At 39.3% G+C, this 24,399-nt stretch overlaps 1 protein-coding gene across 2 annotated transcripts; it reads right to left on the bottom strand.

The window, feature by feature from the left end:
* Positions 1–5,499: 5,499 nt before the first annotated feature.
* LOC108435647 (solute carrier family 2, facilitated glucose transporter member 9-like) lies at positions 5,500–22,903 on the bottom strand. Of its 2 annotated transcripts, XM_017711630.2 has the most exons (12): positions 22,738–22,903; positions 19,966–20,061; positions 18,046–18,206; positions 17,819–17,943; positions 17,335–17,464; positions 16,881–17,029; positions 15,630–15,817; positions 14,805–14,915; positions 12,667–12,768; positions 9,324–9,399; positions 9,082–9,209; positions 5,500–6,243 (listed from the first exon to the last, which is right to left on the bottom strand). In XM_017711630.2, exons 1-12 carry the CDS (start codon positions 22,834–22,836, stop codon positions 6,058–6,060), a joined length of 1,551 nt encoding a protein of 516 aa, XP_017567119.2. In that variant the 5' UTR covers positions 22,837–22,903; the 3' UTR covers positions 5,500–6,057. The 2 variants fall into 2 exon arrangements, with proteins under 2 accessions (XP_017567119.2, XP_017567129.2); XM_017711640.2 differs by lacking the exon at positions 22,738–22,903 and having other exon boundaries at positions 19,966–20,082.
* Positions 22,904–24,399: the final 1,496 nt, after the last annotated feature.

Raw genomic sequence — 24,399 nt, 5'->3', positions numbered from 1 at the left:
TCAGCAGGGCTATTTTTCCATGCCTCCAAAGTTCAGTCTTAGAAGTTGGTTGCTCTTTCTGCTACTCCCCATCCAAATAATCCAAACACATTCACTGATGTTGAAGTCTGGACTCTGAGGTGGTCAGTCCATTGTTCTGAGAACACCAGCTTCTTTGTCAAATCATCATATTTGCGCTGTTGATGAGTTATTAACATATTAAAAAACCATAGCTTGCATCACGAGAGTTCAGTTCCAGACCTAGAAAGCCAAAGTCCAGCACAGGTTGGTTGAGGTGCCCAGTCTAGAATTTGAAACACATTCTGTAGGGAGGGGCTGAAGGGAAGGGATCTGTGACCAAGTTTCTCTCCTAATGACCAGAAGACTGCCATAACACACTGGCTCTTATTGTTGTTGTTAATGTTGTTATTATTATTTATGTTGTTTACATTGAACAACCATAATGAATGGACCAATAATAATCAAGAAAGCCTGTTTATTTTAACTGAATGTTTTCCTTCTCTTCCTAAAGTTTGGAGATATGAGGGTTCAGTATGGAGTCTAAGCATTGACAGCTGAAGAGAAGTGTAGAAGTAGCCTTACTTTCGTGCCGTTCAATGTCTGTAAAAACTACGGTATTATAATATTTGACACACGTACAGTCAAAAAACAAAAAGGAGATGAGAAGATGGACCATTCTACCAAACTAGTTCAAACTGTGATCAGATGTTAGATGTTTACAAGGATTATGTTGTGCTCTATGCAACCCTAAGCCATCAATCAAGATACTAATAAGCTAAATATACACAACATCATACAATCACCCCAACAGTTCAATTCACACTCATGAAAATAATACTAACACTCTTATAAAAGATGGTTCTTTAAGGGTTCTCTTGTAAAGAAAATGGTTCTGTATAGAACCATAAACTCTCAAAGGAACCTTTGCATGATAAAAGGATTTTGGCATCATGAAAATGTTCTTAAGAATGTGCTGTAGATGGATCTACATAGAAAAAGGGTTCTTCTATTGTTATGATGTCAAGCATGTCATCCTTTCCTGTCCGATTGCACCACTTAATGGCCTTTCTTCATTTTCATCACCTGGTCAGCTCGAATCCTTTATTTTAGTTTCATTTACTATTGCAAAGAAAGTTGTACTGTGGAACTGAAAGGACAGAACCAAAATTTCAACAAAGTGTCGGCTGAACCTTTTCACAGATCACGGCAGCTTGGAAAGACTTATAGCAAATTTTTTGAAATATTACAAAACCATTAAAGGAAATCTGGATTTTTTTACCATATATTGAGAGCTGATTTGTCAAAAACTTAGTAGGCAGACACAAGTGAACTGGCAATACTTTGCACTGCCTGGCTGAAAGGAATGAATATTTAAGCAGAGGCTTATTACTGAAATTGGGCACAGGTGGTTGGATTGGAACAGAGCTAGTACTCATGGGAGTGAGACCTCTGGTGGCCAAATAGCAAATCGCTGACAATCATAATTATACCGTAAAAAAACGAACGGGGGTATTTTTACCCTCTTTATTGTTCTTGTTTGTCTGTCCTGTCTTGTCCAGTTTGTCCATTGTTGAAATGTTTTTCCTTCTCCTTTTTCTTCTGCCTTGTCTCTCAGCATAGAGACTCTCTGTCTTTCCTTTCACTTACAGGGGTGGGACTAGTGGGCAGAGGGGCTGTGGTGGGAGGGGGAGTGACTATGGATGGAGTGGGGGTTGGGTGGTTGTGTTACCACATCATCTTATATCTGTATGATTATTAATAAACGATGACATTAATAGTGGCATGAAAAAGAAAAAATGAATGTTGCCATTAAAGGGGGCTGGTGGTGGTCTGGGGATTTAAAAAATGATGTCAAGCTTGCAACAGTAGAAGGACTCATTTTGGTGCTATATACACCCTTTTCAAAAGGTTCTATATAGAACCATCTCCATCAATCTGAAGAACTCTTTAATCATGCAAAGGGTCCTTTAAATGTTCTTGTTCATTTCTTTACTATAGAGTCCTTGAGGAACCATCTTTTTGAGTGTCTACACTGTAAACTAATTTAGCTTGTGGGCTTGGTGTTAGCCTTACAGGCATTCATGTGCTATGATGGACACAACCACAGGCCAGATATGATCAAAACCAAATATGCATGGATGAGGATGTTGTTTATTACTGTTCTGGTATGTATCAGAACGAGAGTCTTCCCTATGGTACACAGGCCCTGTGGTCCCTCTTTATAGTTATGGAAACAGCCCTATTCCCAGGATCATATTTCTCAGGGCCCTATGCTTACAAATGTCCAGGAAACAACTCAAGTGCCACATGTTTCAGCCCAAAGTTGCCTCAGTTATCTTCTCTCACATTCTTCAGGAGGAAAACTTGCTTAGATATCATTATGATTATTTATTGCATTCATTTCATCCGTTAAATATCAAAACGATGAGAACTGATTTGGGTGAAAGAAAACCTACTTGCTCTTGTCAATGTGTTGAAATGAAATCTTGAAAGTGAAAATGTTAACATGTCCCATGAGTTCCGATGTGCAGCAGCTCAGCACAGACACAAGCTTAAAAATGATTGCAGTAACTTTTTCTTGCTTGTTTTTTTTTCATATGAAACTTTTACTTCTACACACACAGACATACATACATACATACACGCATACAGACACACACGCAGAGACACACACACGCGCACACTCACACACCTTATTATTATTTTTGTTTGTTACAATTCACAAACTCTCTTTGCAAGTTGTTGGAGACACATACTTAACACAATCTTGCGCCATAGGTAAGAGCTGCAGAATTGGGGTGGCAAGTAGATCCACCCCCCTGCACCACACAAGGGTGACTATTATTTTACATCTTTCCTGTTTCATAACAGGTTTATAACAGGCTGTCTTCTCATCCTTTTCTCCAAGCAGATCAGCATATGTTTCCATTTGGATTCATTAAACTAGTGATAAGAGAACCCTCTACAGTTCATTACTCACAGCACAGTAAATACAAACCCAATTCCAAAAATATTGGGGTAGTCGACGAAAGACAAATAAAAACAGAAAGCAGTGATTTGTGATCCTCTTTGACAAACATTTACTAAAAACAACATAAATATTGCATAGTGTACTTTATGAGCTGATTTTTGTATATATGTATATATATATATATATATATATATATGATAATTCTAAATGTGATGCCTGCAACACATTCCAAAAAGGTCAGGAGGTGCAAAGGGGAGTTTGTGGAATGAGCACCTGCTTGGGAACTTTCCACAGGTGAATATGTGAAGAAGTAAGAAGTGATGCGAGTGAGTATATACAAGAAGGTTAGGAAATTCACCATCTACATTCCATAAATTATTATTAAAGGCTTGGGAACCCATACAAATCTTTGCCAAAATGAATGAGCTCAGGAATACTTCAGAAAACCCTTGTCAATAAACATATTCATCACTGCATCTACAATGCAGGTTAAGACTTAACTATGCAAAGCGGAAGCCACGTATGAACAAAATCAAGAAACGCTGCCAATTTCTCTGGGCTAAACCTCATCTGAGATGGACTGAAGCAAAGTGGAAATGTGCCGAGTCCACCTTTCAAATTGTTTTTGGAAATAACAGACATTGTGTTCTCTGGGCGGAAGAGGAAAAGGACCAGCATAGTCCCAAAACCAGCATCTGTCATAGTATGGTGGTGCACTACGGAGTAACTTGCACATCTGTAAAGGCACCATTAATGCTGAGGGGTACATATGCATTTTGGAGCAACATATACTACCATCTAGATGATGTCTTTTTCATCTTTTTCTTTTTTTCTGTTAGAAAAAAAGCCACATTCTGCATGTGTTACAACAGCAAGGCTAAGTAACAAGAGAGAGCAGGTGCTGGAGTGGCCTGTCTGCAGTCCAGACCTGAATCCCATTGAAAATGTGTGGCACATTATGAAGTGCAATATTCAACAAGGCATACCCCGGAGCGTTCACAACTTCCTGCTCTCAATTCCTAAATGATTGCTGAAGATAGTTATAAGGAAAGGTGAGGTAACCCAGTGGTAAACATGTTGTTGTCCCAACTTTTTTGGAAAATGTTGCAGACATCAGATTTAGAATAAGTCTGTATATACTGTATGTATAGAAAAGTTAAGTACATGAAACATTAGATATTATTTTTTTTTTTTTGTTGTTGTTGTTGTAAATTTTGGGCTTGTTCGATAGCCTGGAAATGACCACTCCAGGAAAGGACTTGCCCCAGGTGGAGGAGTTTAAGTATCTTGGGGTCTTGTTCACGAGTGAGGGGAAGAGGGATTGTGAGATCGGCCGCAGGCTGGGACAGGCGGCAGCAGTAATGCAGTCACTGTACCGGACTGTAGTGGAGAAGAGGGAGCTGAGCCGTAAGGCTCTGTTTACCGGTCGGTCTACATCCTGACCCTCACCTATGGTCATTAGTTGTGATTAACGAGATTGAGAATACAAGCGGCGGAAATTAGCTTTTTTCACAGGGTGGTGGGCTACACACTATTTGATAAGGTGAGAAGAGCATTGAGAAGAGCCAGCTGAGGTGGTTCGGACATCTGATCCAGATGCCCCCTGGCTCCCTCCCGGTGGGGGTGTACCAGGCACGGCCTACTGAGAAAAGACCCCGGGGTCGTCCTAGGACCCGCTGGAGGGAATATATCTCCAAGTTGGCCTAGGAGCACAGGGGTGATAGTGGGAAAAATTCCTGAGCCTGAACTTTTTTTCTCTGCGGAGGTGAGCAGGGTGGGGGTGCTATGTATGCGACACACTTAAGACATAACTTGTTGGCCCCTGGGTGCAGATATACGTCTATGTATAACCCTGATCTTCATTACTGTCAAAGAATTTTTGCTTTTGAATTAGTCCCTTCAATGATAGATTGTGTTGAATTTTGTTGAAATACATGAACAACATTCAGACATGAGATAAACAAACCCAATATAAGCCTATATTTCAGAAGCTTGTGCAGATTACCAGAACTCTTGGGACTAGCAGGCCTGTTCAGGAATCCATACCTGTTTTTAACTAGTCACATACCTTATTGCTTCTATAGTATAGGAGACTACAGATACTACAGCCATACCAAGAACGGTCAGCTAAGGAATTGATTAGTAGCCTAACCATTGACTAAATGACATGAACTATGACACACTCATTTCTTTTAAAAATATAATAGCAAACTATGCACCGTTTATTTTAAATATTTTGAAACAGTTACAGTGCAACAAACTCATAAATAATACTACATCCCTAAAATTACTATTCAGTTCCATTTTCCCCTTAATATAGGCTTAATATAGGCTTAATATAGGCTTAATGTAGTTGTGTTCCATGGCTGAGTTTATACGTTTCGCGTTGACAGTGGAAAAAAATTCGCACGTGTATTTCCCGGGATTTCCTACTGAATCTATCGATTTGTTTGGTCAAAGCAAGTCCCGCCCCCCTGTTTCTGACTGGCTTAATGGCTAGTAGGCTCGGCCTTGGTGTTGGTTACAGTGAAACCTGCGCATGTCAGATCAAGAGAAGCGTCAGATCCTATGGTCAGATCACGAGGCCAGGGGTCGGCAACCCGCGGCTCCGGAGCCTCTGATGCGGCTCAGCTTTTGAAAATAATTAATTTAATTAACGTGTATTCGGGCGGAATATCACAAACGTCCGGTATTTAGTTTCGGTTCGCTTGACTGACATGTCGGCGTCGTCACCAGCATAGAGTCCCTGGGAATGAGCTGGAGGAAGTTGCCGGGGACAGGGGCATCTGGGATTCTCTGCTCTCTCAACATTGTATTGCACATCTTTGAACTTTCTGCTTTTATCTGAATCTGATTTAACTTATAATAAAAAGGCCTGATGAAAAGGTGAGCCCAATCATATTGACTGGTTTGTTTTTAGATAAGTATTATACAGTGATAAAAAGTCTCAATACACCAAGACGATTGCACTGAATTAGCAAAAAAGAAAAAAGTCGTCTAATATCACAAGCCTACATCACCAGCTCAGTAGTGAAGTAGAAATAAACTACTTTTTTACTTCTGTCCTATTTGTATCAGGTTGTTATTCACAACTTGGTCTCCAAGCACAAGTCCATATCAGTGGAAGAGCAGCATACTCTTATTTTCCTAAACTCCTCAGAGATTTCCAGAGGAGTTTTGCCCTTTGTTTCTGGTAGGATGAAGAAAATGTAGAGGGACGCGGCCAAACAGACACAAGAGAAGAGCAAAAAGATGAAGGACTTGAGAGTGACCTGAGGAGCACAAGAGAATGACAAAGTTTTCTGTCTGTACACATGGAAAACAAGTACAAGGCAAAATCCAGTCAGTAAGTACAAGTTTCATTTCTCAGGAGACGTTTCTGAGGGGGTTTGATATGAGATACTCCACTTGTATAAAGACAGAGAAAGTCAAAAGAAAAATAAGTGACAAAACAGAAGTTCCCTAAACTGTAGTTTAAACAAATTGGGCATCATAACAACCACCTGCAAGACCTTGTACCTGGTGCTTTCTGACACAAGTGTCATGTTAAGTCAATTTTTTTATATAACTTATAAAATAAAAATGTATATTTTATACAACCTTTAATAAAAATATTATAAACAAGATGCCAAAATATATTTTAGATGCTTTACTCAGTCTGCTTCGGAACAATAAGAAAAAAATGTAGCATAATAATGTTTTTAATGTAACAATGAATGATAATGTAGTGTAATTTAAGCTGTCTGCCTCACTATTTGACCAGAATAGATTACAATAAAATACTTCTATAGGCTAAAATTATTTTTCATTTTATTTATATACAACAAAGTGGCTTTTATTTTATTGAAACCACTGATTCAATGACTTCACTGACTTTTGAATTTTGAATTTTAGAATGTTATAGCTAATCGTCTAAAATAAGGTGGACAACATTAGCAGGGTCTGCGCTGCTGCTTCAAGCAGAACCCACTAACAAAAGCTAACCAAACTAATTAAATTCTTTACTAATAACTAAATGACCAGTGACTAAACCTAAAACTCTATATTTACACTTGATTCCCATTTTTAAATGGTGATAGAAAAAACGTTTTATTGAGCCGTTGACACTAAAGTTACATTTAAGGCATTTGGCTGACGCTCTTATCCAGAGCAACTTACAATTTGATCTTTTTACACAGGTAGGCGAAGGTGGTGTTAGGAGTCTTGCCCAAGGACTCTTATTGGTATAGTGTAGGGTGGTTACCCAGGCGGGGTTTCAACCCCAGTCTACAGCGAAAAGGCAGAAGTCTTACCCGCTACACTACACCAACCACTACTGATAGCTTTCAAATTACTGGTCACACTTTATGTGGATGCTCCGCTATAGATGCTCTACAGATATTTAAATCATTAACAAACTTTCTGGTATTCCTCAGTTAGAGGGTTAGAGTTAGGACTAGATGTAGGTTTTGCCTTGAGGTTAAGGTGAGGGTTAGGTTTAGGGTCAGGGATAGATTTAATAAACTCTTTCACACTGAACTTCAAGTTCAGTTGAATTTAATGGGTATTTAGTTGAATGTTATTGAAAGGCTGACTGAGCATTTACAGTTACAAAGGATCTATAGTGAACCATCTAAGTTACGCTCAACTTCAAGTTCAGTGGCATTTAGTGACTATTCAGTTAAATGTTGCTTAAATATATATTGAAAATTTACAACGAATCTACAGTGGACTATGCAAATAAAGTGTTACTGAATGACCTTTTTCTGAATGACCGTTTTCAACAGCAGATTATTTTTTGTTTGAAACGATATTTTAGTTTGAGTCGGTCATGAGAATTACAGTGCCTCTACTGGCTGATTGTTAAGAGGTCCCACACCTTTGAGAGCTCCACCAATCATCAGTGAGTTTCCAGGCTGGACAAAAAGTACATTTTTAAAAGCCAACAGTCACTACATCCTGAGATGATAATAATTTGGAAAAAGCACTTGCGATAGCCTCACAGACTCCCAGTGAAGCAGAGCATCTAGGCAGGACCCAAAATGGTGACGCAAAAGCCTGCTGTCTGGTAAGCGCTGATCTTCGCTCTGCTAAACCAGCAGGTGCCATTAACTCGAATAGGGTTCTATGGGCTGAGCTTCCACTGGCTTCTAATACTTTGTTAGTATGGAAAAATATCCCAGAAAATTTCTTTAAAACCTGAAAGTGAGTCTCCTGAAAAGAATGGTAGCTCTCACAAAGGTAGAGTGGACACAGAAAAAAAGTATATATATATATAGTTTGAGGCTTCTGTGTAATTTTCTATTAAGTATATTTTTCTGAAGCTGTACTTGCACTTAATGGCCATTTTTTGACTTTGACAGGAGCTGCGGGGGTCTTAGACACTGATGAAAGGGGTAAAGAGGAGGCTAACTGATAATGCAGAGAAACAAATGGACCATAGTCTGTAATCAGAGAACTACATACTGTATCTTAATCAGAATTGGACCTGAATAAATGGACACTGGCTGTAGATACAAGCTAGGTTTACACTGTTAGGAATAAAGGTTCTGTGCAGGGACATTTTTGTTCATCAAGATACAAACAATGTAAATGATCCCTCAAAGGTACAATAGTGGGTTTAAGGTGAACCTTAAATAAATTTTTCCAGGTGAAAAGTGCACATTTGTACCTTTTCATAACTGAATGTTTTAAAACAGAACAATACAATAAAAGCCTGGAGACATGACTGGGTGTGTGGAGTCAATACAACTTAGAAAATATCATTTCAATGGATTATGGTACAACCATGTTCCCTGACTAAAGGTACTGAGATGTACCCTTGAGGGTACCACCCCAGTGACAAGAGGGGCACTGATCCAGTGACAGTTTCATTCCCTTTTTCTGAGTTTGTACCTAAAAGACATTGAACAAATTAATGATTTCATCTAAGTAATCAGGTGGTGCATTTGGTCAAGCAGGAGTTAATACAATGCCAGTGATGCTATTGTGACAAAGGTCAACTGTGAAGTGATATTAAATCAGTGTTAATATTACTTATTTGGGTACTCGGTGGCCCAGTCATTATGACCATTAATCGGCAATAGTGGAAATATAAACAAACTATTGTGGCTATGCAGCAGCAAACGTACCAGAAGGAAAGGAAAGATGAATCCTAACACAGTGAAGCTGCCCCACAACAGAATTCCCATTAACACAAACGCTGCAGAGCGATACGACTGGATGAATATCTCATGGGTGAGCGAGGGCATCACACCAGCTGCCAATCAAAAACAATGAATATATTAAAATGAATTGACAGTAGTAACGACTTAAGTATATATTTTCTAAGCACTGTGGAAGTCTGTGTAAATGGTTGTGAGTGACTGTTTACCTGGGCCTCCTCCGTAAAAGATGACAAAGAGGAATACGAGGGCAACGGTGCTGTATGGAATCCAGAAAGAGTAATCCTAATCAAATAAGACAAAATGAGTCTCAAAATGAGTCTTTTATACTATAAAGACTAAACTAGCCATACGTGAAGGAGAATTCCACTCACTTTGCACAATTCAGCAGCAGAGATGTAAACAAAGTCATTCAGAGTGGTTTGATGTGAAATGGTTCATTGTAGAAAATATATATATATGGTAATGATGGTAAAATGGTGATGAATCTGAAATAGACTTTTAATAAACTATTTGGGACAATTTCATGTAATAACTTTCTGTGAGAGAACTTTTAGAAGCATTAAACTGTTCAGATGTCTGGTTCCTATCACCACCACAGTGAAGAAAATTGAGCCAGTACGTTTCTCTGCAATGATGTATTTCACATCAAACTACTCTGATTGACTTTGTTAACATTTAACCATTTAATTATGCTGAACTGTTGAAAATGTGCTGGATTTCCCCTTTAATGTAGAAGAGGGACAGTTTCTTGGAAACACATTAAAGGAAAGCTTCTCATCTGTCAGAATAAGTTTATGTTGTCATGTTTTACAAGTTCTATTTAGCCTTCACAATAAGTCAATAAGCAGCTAATGAGCTACATTTTTAACCCTCATTAGGTTTTCTTTGTGATCTATTGTTTTAAGGGGAAATTCCACCATTTTTTCAAATTTCTGCAGTCAGTCAGGGATGCTTAAATAAAAGCGGTAAGTCATTCAGGGTGGTTTGCTGGTTTGGTATGTCTCCATTCTAGAGAAATTAATAATAATAATAATAATACATTGGATTTATAACGGGGCGGCACGGTGGCATGGTGGGTAGCGCTATCGCCTCACAGCGAGGAGGGTCTGGGTTCGATTCCCCGACCGGGCGGCCAGGGTCCTCTCTGTGTGGAGTTTGCATGTTCTCCCCGTGTCTGCGTGGGTTTCCTCCGGGTTCTCCGGTTTCCTCCCACAGTCCAAAGACATGCAGTCAGGCCAATTGGACATGCTAAATTGCCCCTGGGTGTGTGAGTGACTGTCTGTGTCTGTCTGTCTGCCCTGCGATGGACTGGTGACCTGTCCAGGGTGTATCCTGCCTTCCGCCCGAAGACTGCTGGGATAGGCTCCAGCATCCCCCCGCGACCCTGACGGAGAAGTGGCTTGGAAAATGGATGGATGGATGGATTTATAACGTACTTTTCCTTCATAGTAAATCTCAAAGTGCTTACATTAAAACATTAATTAAAAGATAATAATCAAAAAAATAATACTAATAAAATATAATACTTTATTGTCCATATGTCCTCCTAAAAAGATGTCTTTAGTCCCTTTTTAAAAGAATCAGTTGTCTGAGGCTTCCTCAGATGGTCAGGCAGGGCATAGGCGTGGAGCTGCAGAACAAAAGGCACGGTCACCCATGGTACTAAGTTTTGTTCTGGTTGGAAGACGGTAGAGATGCAAAGGGCTCGTAGATGTGTCTGTGGTACCAGCAGTTCTTTTAAGTAAGAGGGAGCTTGGCCATGAACACATTTGTGTGTAAGGAGGAGAACCTTGTATTCAATCCTCTTAGTCACAGGGAGCCAGTGAAGAGCCTGAAGAACAGGTTGTATGTGCTCATTTTTGCCTACCTTCATCAGGACCCTGGCTGCACTGTTTTGAACATACTGTAATCTCTGAATACTCTTACTAGGGAGCCCCAAGAGAAGAGCATTACAGTAGTGCAGTATTGAGGACACAAAAGCTTGGACCAGTCTTTCAGCATCAGATGCAACTTGGCAATATTTCTGAGATGGTGGTAGGCAGTCTTACAAATATGTTTAATATGACTATCAAAGGTGAGTTGTGAATCCAGTTTAACACCCAGGTTGTTGACTGTAGAGGATAAGGAAATGTCTTGTCCAAAGAGTGTAATTCTGGAAACATGGGATAGCCGGATCTGTTGTTGGGTTCCAACCATAATTACCTCAGTTTTTGCACTGTTCAGCTGAAGAAAATTATGAGCAAACCACACTTTTATTTCCTCCAACCAGTCATGAAGTTGAGTGAGAGGGGTCGCTGACTGAGAAGTTGATGACAGTAATGATGGTGAAGAGCCAACTTTCAGGTAAAGTTGTACATTACATTTACAGCATTTGGCTGACACTCTTATCCAGAGCGACTTACAATTTGATCATTTTACACAATTTTGCCTGACTGCATGTCTTTGAACTGTGGGAGGAAACCGGAGAACCCGGAGGAAACCCACGCAGACACGGGGAGAACATGCAAACTCCACACAGAGAGGACCCTGATCACCCGGTCGGGAATCGAACCCAGGCCCTCCTTGCTGTGAGGCGACAGCGCTACCCACCACGCCACCGTGCCGTGTAGGTAATCAGCATAGCAATGAAAAGAAATTCCATAGTGTCTGATAACATTGCCCAGTGGCAATAAATACAGAATAAAAAGGATAGGGCCAAGGACCGATCCCTGAGGAACTCCACAGGTCACTGAGTGAGTCTGAGATCTGGCTTTCCCAAGCTCAACAAATTCTGTTCTGTCCTTTAGATATGATTTAAACCAGTCCAATGCAGTGTCTTTGATGCCAATGATGCAACAGAGCCTGTTCAGAAGTATGCCATGGTCAACAGTGTCAAATGCTGCAGACAGATCCAGGAGGACAAGAAGTGAAGGGGAAATTACAGTCAGAATCGTTCATAGTGGTGAACGTCTGAAGAGGTTAACTAAAATCTCCTTCATAGAAATTTACTACACAAAATGGTTACGAATCTGCTGCCTGATGCCTGAAACATTGTTTTACATTAAAGCTTTTGGCCTAAACTTCATGTTTTTACTTCTATTCATGACAGAGAGGTGCATGCAAGTCATTGTGAGGCAAAACAGTAACTTATTAGAGACAGAAAACTTATGTTATCACCAATTTAGCATCATCAACATTACATATGATACATTTGCATTGTAATACAAATTAGAGTCAGTAGGTTTCTCTACAAACATTTCCTTTGACCTCTTAAACTGCAGGCTTGTTATTCAATAATTAATCTTAAGACTTACTACTCAGTAGCTACAAATTATTCAGTAACTACAAACAACCTAATACGCAAGTCATGTAGTTATGAGTGAGGAACTGAAGTCTGGAGCCTCAGATTAATGGTTCAATCTTTAGACTAAATCTATTCCACCAATATCAGTCTTCTGGATCACTTTACTTTGTGTTTTGAAAACTGGCAAGGAGTTTTGTGTCCATATCTACTGATTTGATGGCTGATCTAAAGCATGTAAGTGTAGTTGTTGGGTGAAAGTCAGTCACCTTTAGCTCCAAAGTGAGGGTCATCAGTGCCATAATGACTGCCATGATACCAAAACCGAGCCAAAGCAGCACTTTCCTGCCCACACGGTCAATCAGCAGGCCCTGTGTGCAAACACATAGTAATACATCACATTGCTACACATGCAGAGACCTTTGCATTCATCGTTTAAAGCAGTGATTTTCAACCACTGTGCCGATAACGATAGATCGTTAGGTGTGCCGTAGGAAATTGTACAGTTTCACTTAATTGGTCAAAAAATATTTAGTCACTATAAATGATTTGGCGTTGTTGAGCGTCTGCGCCTGTGCCAAAGTGTTGGCTGACTAATTAATTAAACACCCATCACAGCTGCACTGTGTGGCAAATATTTGAAAATCCCTTGACCGGGTTAGGGACCCATACAGCTCAGCTGCAGTCTTTGGAAAGGACATGACCTTGCAGGAGCAGGAGGAACTAACTGAACGGAGACAAGACCGCAGTTTAAAGCTAAGCTTTGCTGATCTGGACAGTTTTTGGTTGACTGCTGCTAAAGAGTTTCCCATTCTGGCAAACAGAGCTATTTCAACATTGCTCCAATTTTCCACAACATATCTATGTGAGCTGGGCTTTTCAAGCATGACTGCTATAAAACCTAAAAGCAGAGAGAGACTGAGAGCAGTTGAGGAAGAGCTTCGTGTGTGCCTGTCTTCAATCCCTGCCAGGATATCAGCCTTGGGTTCATCTAAACAGGCACAGGTTTCACACTAAGTGAGTAATTCAGAAATTATATTGTCATTAATGAGCTGCATTCAGTTATAATGTGTCATTTAGTAACTTTTTTGAGTGGTGGTGTGCCGCAGGATTCTTTTAATGTAAAAAATGTGCCGTGGCTCAAAAAGGGTTGAAAAACACTGGTTTAAAGGACTAGTTTGGCAAAAAATCAAATGTACACGAATGTCATATTAACCCAAGTTTGATGCAACAGCCAAGCCATGTCAGCCAAGGTTTTCTTCTTTTGTTTTGTACTGGAGTTATTATGCTAACAAGTATTGAAAGCTTAGGCCTGATCTGTTAGTACTGTATGTGAAAATATCATTAAATATTCAAATCTAAGTGCCACAAAGGACATCTCTCACGCTGACCCTCATAGACATTACATGCAGACTCACATAGATACTAGCACATATCCTGTACACACACATATTAGTAGTCACCTGGCATACCAGAGCAAAGGCCTAGTAAACATCTGTGATAACATGGACCGTAGCAACCAACTGGGATGCTATAATTGCTATAATTGTGTCCTAACAACACCTTAGCAACTACCTGGCATACCATAGCAACAAGCTAGCAACACCTTAGCAACCACTTAGGATTGTATAGCATTGGCCTAACAACACAACCTTGTTCAAGTCAATCATTTATTTAAGAAATTAATTTAATAAATGTACATTCTAGCTTTAAAAGCTACTTTGCTGTGCAAAGTGATCACTTCAAACTGCACTCACAAAAAGATGTGGATTTCCTAGCTCAGCAAGCCATTTATACTTTTCAGTTAAAATGTTTTTCTTCACTCGATTTTTAATGTCTGACTTACGCAACCAGTGTAACCAGCAGTCACCAGTTGTAACAGCAGCCAAAGACACTGAGGAAGAAAAGCAAAATTGTCATGACTACGGACAATCCTCCACAGGACGAGAACTGCACTTCCCAGAATCCTCTGGGGACTCATGAGGCGGAGCTATTTCCCTTACTGCTGTTCCCTGATTCAGACTCCATTACCCAGACTCCTCAGTGGAGTCATATGACTTCCGACCCTTCGTCACCAGCCTATCAGCGCTCTCGCTCTCCTGAGTATTGATGTGAACCAGCTGTGCCTTTATTCACATGACCTGTCTAGTTTATAAGCCCAGGCTGTAGACCAGTTCAGGGCACAGTGTTGCTTTCACTCGTGAACGTACTGAGCGTTTCTTTTTGATTGTTCTGATCCGTGTTTCTGACTTCCTGCCTGTTATCTTTGGACTCTGCCTTTTGGATTTGCCCTTTGTGTCCCGTTGCCTGGCCTGTTCAGCTGGCTGTCTCTTCTCTCCTCGAGCTCTGGATTTATCTGGATTTAGCAGAAAAAATTAGCATACATCTGGTACATTGGAGAACTCACACATGTGATGTTGTTGAGGACTTCAGACAGCCCCACCCCCATAGTGACATAACGAATTTTGTCCACGGGAATTCCAGCCTCCTGAAAGATGCTGTAAGAATATAGGCTGAGCTGTGGGAACAGAGCGAGAATGGTCAGAAAGCTTCATGCTGCAATATGAGTTTAGAACCACAACACAATATCATGTGAAGCCATTACAGGTCACTGAAGTGGAAACAGTGAAGAGGGCTTGAAGTAAACTTACCGTTCTTCAGTTTATTACTACATGACTTTTTTTCTACCACTTTCACAAGCTAGAACCAGAACTAATGTGGCTTGTGCTTTTTTTATTCACAAAGGACCAAAGACTGGCTCTCACTCTGACCCTTACGTGTAGAGTCACATACATTCTTGAAAATAATTGTTCTATAAAGAACCATATTAAAAACGCATTCTCCATCAATCTGTAGAACCATTTAATGACGCAAAGAACCCTTTAACCATACAAAGGGTTCTTTGAGTTTTCTTGGTTCTTTACTAAAGAAGCCTTGAAGAATATATATATATATATATATATATATATATATATATATATATATATATATATATAATTTACACACACACACATATTAACAATGACCTGGGAACCTTAGCAACCATGTGGGATTTCATAGCAGTGCCCTAGAAATACCTTAACAACTACCTGGGATAACATAGCGACAGCTGAGCAACACTTTACCTGTGATACAATGAATGGGTTTTTATAGATTTTTATTGACATTAAAATTAGATTTTTTGCCAAATTATTATTTCAGATAATACTGGAGTTATGTTATTGTTACTTACCGCTGAGATGCCACAGAACTCCACAGCTCCTTGGATGATGACCAAACTGCAAATTTGCCAGCGTACATTTTGGTCCCTCAGCAGCTCCAGCAGTGTCTTACTGCGCTCTCCTCTCAGAGCTGCCTGCTCTACCAGCATCTCCTCAATCTCCAGCTTATAGTCCCCCGGACCCCACAGAAACTGTAGCGCTACAGAACACACAAAGGGGCAGATTTACTAATATGTGCCATCGCAAACTCTATTTCTCTACTTTGGTGATACAAAAATTTCATGGTGAATAGACCAAAAGAAATGGCCCAAATTTGCTTGGAAATAAATTCTGGTTCCATTGACTTACATTAAGAGTAAAGTATGTTTTTTCCTTCTTCTGTAAAGTTACAGTTTTGGAGACATGAGGTTTTGTTCCAAGAGCAGCGATATGTAGTACTGATAATAGTAAAACTGTGGCAAGTCTGACAAACGTTTTACTTCAGGGACTATTTTGCTTCAAAATGTCTTGCATGTACCCAAAACTTTTTCTTGAAACTATCAAAAGTCAGTGTCTCAGGCATCAGGCAGCATATCGCTGTTGTCAGCACAAAACCTTGTATCTCCAAAATGGTAACTTTACAGGAGAAGGAAAAAACTTTCAATGTAAGTCAACGGAACCAGACGTTTCCCAAGTAATTTTGGGCCATTTCTTTTGATCCATTCATCACAAAATTTACAAATAACATAAAGGTATTTTCAAATTATGCTGAAAACTGAAAAACGGAAAACGAATGAAGATATGAGGTTTTGTTCTGAGAGCAGCAACATTCATAATCATTTAAAGTAGTAACTTTCTTTTTTTAGAGACACTAAACTTCAGATGTCTGGTTCCTATCACCACTGTGAACAATTCTGACTTGGTAAGTTCATCTAGAATGGAGCTTTTCGCACCAAACATCTCAACCAATGAATTATGCAGAAATCTTGAAAAATAAGTGTAATTCCCCTTTCATTCAGAGTATTGTGATGTATAGCACTTATGCTCCTAGAGGATATGTTTACTTTTATAGATACTGAGAGTGATTTTTTTTTAATGTAAGTAATATTGGACAGATTTATGCCCTGTGATGGACTGGCGACCTGTCCAGCGTGTATCCTGTCTTCCGCCTGATGACCGCTGGGATAGGCTCCAGCACCCCCCTGCGACCCTGAGGGAGAAGCAGCTTAGAAAATGGATGGATGATTGGATGGATGGATGGACAGATTTAAGTAAATACACACCTTTTTTACACTCCTCAGTGTTTCCCTTCTCTATTAGTAAGTATCTTGGTGCTTCTGGAAAGAAAGGCAGTGTTACCATCTGAATTATGGAGAAAAATGCTGGGATGCCGAGCAGGATATTCCACCAGGCCTCCCGACCCAGGATCTCACTGTGAGAGCAGAGAAATAGAGAGAGCAAGACATACCAAAGTGAAGCTTAAAAGACACAATATTAGGGCAGAAGTGTCCAGTGTTCTTCTTGCATATCGACCATATTGGCTATAAAGTGCTTATGTGGTCAACGATCAAAACATACGCAATTTTTCTTTTAATGCCAATCGCTCAGCAAAAATGTCAACAGAAATGATCTAGAATTACTTGGAATAAAGTTTTGTTACGTTAACTTACACTAAAAGTTCGGGAACACTTTATCTGAGGGCTGCCTGCACAGGCTCTCAAAAACCATAGGCCTCACCTTAGTCCCATGAACTGCCCAAACAGCTTGCCACTAGATGAGAAGAGAGCGACCGTAAGCGAGACCATTCCTCTTATTTTCTTGGGTGAGCTGTCTCCAAGGTAGAGGCAATGGATGCTCGTATTTATCCCTTTACAATCAGCAATGAATAAAATCAGAGACTTTAGGAAGAACTGAAGAAATCCTAGTACACCAGCAGAGATGACTTAGAGTTCAGTCTAAATCTAGATCAGACTAAATCTTAGGTACAGTAGTAGTCAAAAGTTTGAGAACTGCTGAACTAGAACTATGAAAACCTGCAAAATCACTGCAAAATCAAAGTAATCTGCTGCTGCTAGTACATTACTGTAATTTTACAGGAAAGGTTTCACAGTGCTGTAAAACCTTTGACTGGTAGGATTGTATGTGATGAACAGATCATGTTGCCACATATTGTTAGATTAGACATGTCTCTAAATCTGGTGTTGTGATGTAGGTCTCTTACCTGAGATGAACCCAAACAGAAAGCGAGAGAGCATAATCATCTCGAACGAGTTTGCGAATCTGCTTGCGATCATGGTGCCTAAAGCAACAAAGCTGATCGCGTTGTTCCAGATCATAGCTCTCTTTCTGTGAGGGAGACAGTTTTTTTGGGTTATACAAATTTAGTAGGCCCAATGTCCATCCTTGTTCTCAAACCTTTGTGTAAGATAACTAAAGCAAAACTCTCACCTCCCCAAGTGGTTGGTGATCCAGCGGACATTGATGGATCCAAACAGACCACCAAAAGGAAAGCTGGACACTATAGTGGACCATATGAGTGTGGCTGTTTTCTCTCCTGGAGCTTCTCCATAGCGCTCAGTCCAGCTGCTGTTTATAAAGCTCTTAATGAACTGTGGATGGACACAGCAGGAGGAAGGAAGACAATCATGATCGTCTAATTCAATGAATTGAACATTTTGCTAAAATGATCTTTGTCAAAATGTTCAATATATTTGATGCAACAACATATTGGGTTAAAGTTGGGATGGGGCATGTGGGTCGCAACATATGGTTGGTTAGTACATTTTCATTGTATCACACAAGAAGACTATCTTGCTAAAATCATATCATTTTATTGGCCCAGAGTGTATTAATTTTAAAAGTACCACAATATACTGGCCTAATTTACTTGCACGCGCAGATGACCAGGGTCAGCAATCCAAATGTTAAGAAGAGCCATTCAACAAAAATTAACCCACCTTGCGAGCCACAACATTTTATATCCTTTTTAGCCTCTTGGCTGTAAATATGTGCTAATGTAGTATAAGCTAAAAATATAATAAATGCAGACTTACTTTACTCTGCTTTAAGCTTTAGCTCAGCTATAGCCGCTTTTCTCCCATCTCCAGCAGGAAACTTTTTCTCAAAAGTAAAACTTTCTCATAAACTGTTCCTCAGCATTTGTCTTTTTAGGAAGTCAGCTTCTCATCCGCTACCTTTCTTATGAATTTTCATGTTCCACTGTAAGAATGTAACTGCTGCACCATTTAAGGTGGAATGGGAGAATCTGAACAAGAAACTTGTGAACAACAAATTGACTTCAGCCTCACAGCCTTCAGCCTTTCTTGTTGCAGATTAAAAGTATCAGGAAACCAGATGAAGTGCTTTTAAATGCAATTAAGTCCATTCGTCTCTGAATGATGGATGTTCATCTTAAATCTTTATCTATACCTTTTCATTAGCTACTAGCAAAGCAAGATTGATGTCTGCATGGCTATGGTGACCAGCAGTCTGCACACCAACCTACCACGTTAAAGGTTGAATTAGCAGACATACATTAACTCCAGCGTTTAAGACCATTTATTGTTAAAACCATGTTTGAAGGATCAGCCGAGCTTTATGTTATTGTAAAGGAGAATTATTTTATTTTTACCTAAAAATCTAATTCAGTGTAATTCTCTGTAGCCAGAACAGGGCAGTAAAAGAGTCACATGAAGCTCTGGAGCAGTGCAGTGTGAATGTTTAAAATGCACTGGAACGCTTAAAACTCACATCAGCATGAAAGAATAGGATGTCCAAAAAAAAAAACACATGATTTTCATCTTTAAAATGACCATAATGTTTCGTTTAAAGTCTTTCCTGTCTGAGCCTATATAGAAATCGGCTGTAGGTACATGCTAGTAACAACATTAGCATTAGCTTGTGCATGTTGATCTCAGTAGAGAATGCGGCTTTGAGAAGAAACATAGAAGTAATCCTGAAGTAATGTTTTATATTAAAACTACATTTTAGGCCAAAACTTTACAACAAATCACAAAACAATTTATCATGTATCAAGCAAGAGGGAAAGAGGAGGAGAGAGAAAGTGAATCGTAACATTTGCTTTTCAGAGACAAACTGCAGTTTTTTTTGTTTATTGTTTTTTTTTTTTTAACGACTTTTTACTCTTATTTTTAGGGATTCTGGGACTCAATTCAGTGGTGCTTGAGCCATGTTTGAGCCACGTCTATGGTGTAATAACTTAATGGGATGTAGCTTTAAGAGCCATTAAATGCTTTGAAAGTCTGGTTTGTAGTACTACAATGGTGAACAATTTTAACTTGGTAAATTTCTCCACTAAGGCGCGTTTCACACCGACCTACTCTGGTTGATAATGCGTGATAAACTTACTGGAGCTGGGGAGCTGATGAGTGTAACATTGCTTCCCATGTGGAAAGATCCTCCCAGGCTAAGAACTATGATGAACAGCAGAGCCTTCCCACGAACCTGAAACAACAGACGAGACATTTATTGATACTAATCAGTCACTTAGGATCATTAATGACACTTAACCACCAGATAGGGATAAAGATGATATCAATGGAAACTGTAAATGCACAACAGTAATTTAATCTGAAACATCACAGTAATTAAATTACATTCATTTTAAATATGAATATAAAATAAAAGTGTTTTTTATTGTAACAAGCCTGATATTGCAGCAGTAGAAGAACGCTTTTTGGTGTTATATAGAACCCTTTTCAAAAAGGCTCTATATAGAACAATCTATAGCACATTCTTGATCAATATGAAGAACAATTTCACGATGCAAAGAACCCTTTAATCATAATGTTAATCATCAAATATTCTTTGAATGTTCATGGATCTAAATAGTACATTGTCTTTACTAACAACCCCTCAAAGACCCCTTTCATGATGCAATGAGCCTTTTAATCATGCAACAGGGTTCCTTTACTAAAAAAAGAAAAACCCTTGAAGAACCATAATTTTTATGTGAGTACCAGACCTGGTGGCAGCCTGAACTGTAAACTTAAGTTATTTGACTTCAAAAATTATGCAAATTTATTGCCTCAGAAAAATAAGCAAAGTTACTCAACAGATTCAAACATAAATGACTTATATATGAGTTATAACTACTCTTTCATTTTCAGTGATGCACACTTCTTCAGCATGTAAAGCTGAGTCAAACAGCCCAATATCTTAAAAGGTTTCCACTGACCTGGCGGAACTCGACTTTTTCAAGCTTTGCTTACTCTTGAATTAGACAGGTTGACTTGAGCCAGATATTCTTTTTTGTGTAAAGTATTTGCATTAATTAAAACAACTTCAGTGTATTAAATAGAGAAGACTATAATCACTCATTTCTTCTAACAGCTTAATGCATGTCTGCAGTGAGTGCCGTATTGGCAGTGGGAGATTGTGGGGAGGCCCTTGGTGCCCTAGACCCCTGTGGCAGAAACTGGCTCTTGGTACATGGAATGTGACCTAACTTGGGGGGACGGGGGAGCCGGAGCTTGTGCAGGAGGTTGAGAGGTACCAACTAGATATAGTTGGGCTCACCTCCACCCACAGTGGCAGCTCTGAAACAAAACTCCTGGATGGGGTTAGTCCCTCTCCTACTCAGGGGTTGTACAGAATCACATGGATGCCTCCAGCACTCCCTGGAGCAGTTTGCAGCTGAGTGTGAAGTGGTTGGTATGCGGATCAGCACCTCCGAGTCTGAGTCCATGGTCTTAGCCCGGAAAAGGATGGCATGCCCACTCCAGGTAAGGGGAAAGGACTTGCCCCAGGTGGAGGAGTTTAAGCATTTTGGGGTCTTGCTCATGAGTGATTGGAAGAGGGATTGTGAGATCAGCCATAAACTGGGAAAGAAGGCAGCAGTAACTTGAAATGGTCTATTGTCCTTTACATTGTACAGAAATGGCCAAAATATACTAAAAAGTCTGGTTCCATTGACTTACATTAAAAGTAAAGTATGTTTTTTCCTTCTCTTGTAAAGTTACCAGGTTGCGGTAGCACTCACCCCAACACACTCTCTCTCTATCTCTCTCCCTCCCTCCCTCCCTCCCTCTCTTTCTCTTCACTTAGAGTTTTAGCCTGCTGATTTTCTTTAAGCTTGAAGGTTATTTTTCTCTATTTTTATCCATTATTTTCATTCTGTTCCCTTCTTTCTGTTCCTGAGATCCTGAGAAACATTTTTTCTTGTTAAATTTTATCATTTAAATTATATATATATAATTTAAAATTCAATTATGCGTTTTTTGTGTTTTAGTTTTTGGAATGTATCACATTACAGAAATGATAAATTACCCAACAGATGAAACAAGTAAGACACAATGGGTTTTGTTCATTTTATCAATGCTTCAAATCAACTTCAAATAATGTATTTTGATTTTCTGCTTATAAATATGAACAAAAAGTATGTCTTCTTCAGCATAAGATATGCTTAAAAATGAAATTGATAGGACAGAGTATCCAGACACTACAAATTAGTAACATTAATATTTAGTTACAAAGCCACTGTTGGCAACTTGGCAAAGTTGAATACCACAAAATAATGAAGATTATAGAATTCATTTTCATGCTGATGATACAATCATTTATTTTTGTGCTTCCTCTGTAACATTAGCGATGGAATAGTTACAGAAAGATTTTTAACTCATTACACAGATTTTTACAATGGGCGATTCTAGTCTTATCAAAGCCATTTATTTCTTACTGTATACAACAGTCAATTGAATATAAAGTAGTTGTTTTAATTGATGTCAGCACTTCACACAAAGAAGAACATTTGATGCAAGTTAACTGGACTAAATGAAGAATAAGCAGAAATAATTTACGTTTACATTTCAGGCCACCACCATGTCTGGTTGGATAGATTGGAGATGGGCATAAACAAGTCCTTTTGTCATGTCACAGTGAAGATCAAGGAACATGTTAGAAGCCTTACAGAGATACATAAGCCAAAGAATTATAATCTATTATCTATATACTATAAACTATAATCCCTAAGTGTCAGAAATATATTCTAAAACATTCTATATAAAAAGATGCTCATTTAATTACAGGAGATAATCTACATCCCTCCACCCCCCGACTGTAAATCTTCAAATCTTTCAAAAATGACAAAAACTATGAAAATAGAATATGAAGTTGGCCTACCAGTTGCCTTAACACACTGTCCATGTCTGTCCACTCAGAACTCTGTGTGGGAGTGATGACTCTTGTTGACCACACTAATTTAAAAACCCTGTCTGGCATCTGCAATATGTTTAATGTTTACACAGGTTTAAAATGTCATGATTGTGCCACAGTAGAGAGGCAGCACAATGACTCTGCAAGAATAGATGCTTAACATGTTCTTTTTATGGTCATATGCAAAAGTTTTGATGCCCTGGTCAAATGACGTGCTGTGAAATAAGTGAACTTATCCTCTACAGAGAACACACCTCAGGACATTTTACTGCACGGTTACTGTTCATTTGCTGCATTTAACCTGTGACCTGTGCAAAAGTTTTGGCACAATCTATTTTTGATCACTAATTTGAAATCAACCGTCGCCTCACAGCAAGCCTGGGCCTGGGTTCGATTCCCCGGCCAGGCAACCAGGTTTCTTTCCATGTGGATTTTGCACAGGTTTCCTCCCACAGTCCTGTACAGACATGTAGTCAGGCCAACTGGTCATGCTATATTGCCAAAAAGGACTGAGTGTGTGTGTACCTGTATATGTGTGTGTGTCTACCCTGCGATGGCAACCTGTCCAGGTTGTACCCACCCAGTGACTGCTGGGATAGGCTCCAACACCCCCTACAACAAGTGTAAATGCAACACTGTGCAAAAGTCAGAGGCCACACTTAATTCATTTCAGCCAAAACTGCCATTAAGTAAGCATGCGTGTTGAGGTCTGCCCTCTGGGGTGGTCAGTAACGTCTTCTCGACAGCTACACATCCACAAGACAGGAGACGTAATAAATGAATGGTAGTCTCTAACTTTTGTTACAGTACCGTAAATGCTCTACTAAGTCTATGGCTATCATTACATATTTGGGATCTATTTCAGCTGATCAGTAAAGCAGCTGCCAATGGCTGGAGAACATTAGAACACTCAGTTCTCAGCCCTGTGGATCATGCAGAGCAGAGCAAACACCAGAGTCGTTAACGTATAAATAAAAACATGACTTGCATCAGGACAGTCCAGTTCTGGACCCAGAGTGCCAAAGTCCAGCACGGGCTGGTCAGGGTGCCCAGTGTAGAATTTAAAACACCTTTGATAGGGAGGGGCTGAAGGAAAAGGCTCTGTGATCTAGTCTCTGTCCTGCTGACCTGAAGCCTGTTTACTGGGTCATATTTTATTTAAAGAAAATAAGCATGTATCGTTGCCGTCATAAAACTGTAAGATTTTATTCGTCTTCTGCTTCTTATTGTTGTTGTTTTTGTATGATTATTGTTTATGGTTTTTAACTGAATGTTTTTCTTCTCTTGTAAAGTTTGGAGATATGACCATTCATTAGGGATTTTAAGCATCGACAGTTGAGCAGAAGTCATAATTTCAATGCATTTCAATGTGCAAGTATACAAATAAAAGCTATGTTTAATATTTGACCCAGACACAGTTAAAAACTAAACATATAAAAGAATATGGATTCTACCAAACTAGGCACTAATAGAGATATTAATAAGCTAAATATTTCATACAAAAACCCTGAGAGCTAAATTTACACCTGTGGAAATCATTTTTAACACTCTTTAAAAGATGGTTCTTCAGTGGTTCCTTATTAAAACAAATGGTTCTAAATAGACCCATGGACACCCAAAGTACCCTTT

The sequence above is a fragment of the Pygocentrus nattereri genome, chromosome 21, assembly GCF_015220715.1.
Source record: "Pygocentrus nattereri isolate fPygNat1 chromosome 21, fPygNat1.pri, whole genome shotgun sequence".
NCBI classification, from domain to species: Eukaryota; Metazoa; Chordata; class Actinopteri; order Characiformes; family Serrasalmidae; genus Pygocentrus; species Pygocentrus nattereri.
Note: the sequence above shows the minus strand (reverse complement) of the source record. Positions and strands in the feature narration are given on the sequence as shown.

Excerpts from the sequence above, each read along its gene's own strand:
- LOC108435647 (XM_017711630.2), bottom strand. The coding sequence starts at position 22,836 with ATGCCAGACAGGGTTTTTAAATTAGTGTGGTCAACAAGAGTCATCACT. Across the intron at positions 18,207-19,965 it reads TCATCAGCTCCCCAGCTCCA|TTCATTAAGAGCTTTATAAA; the intron begins GTAAGTTTATCA and ends GTCCATCCACAG. Across the intron at positions 15,818-16,880 it reads CACTGAGGAGTGTAAAAAAG|CGCTACAGTTTCTGTGGGGT; the intron begins GTGTGTATTTAC and ends TGTGTTCTGTAG.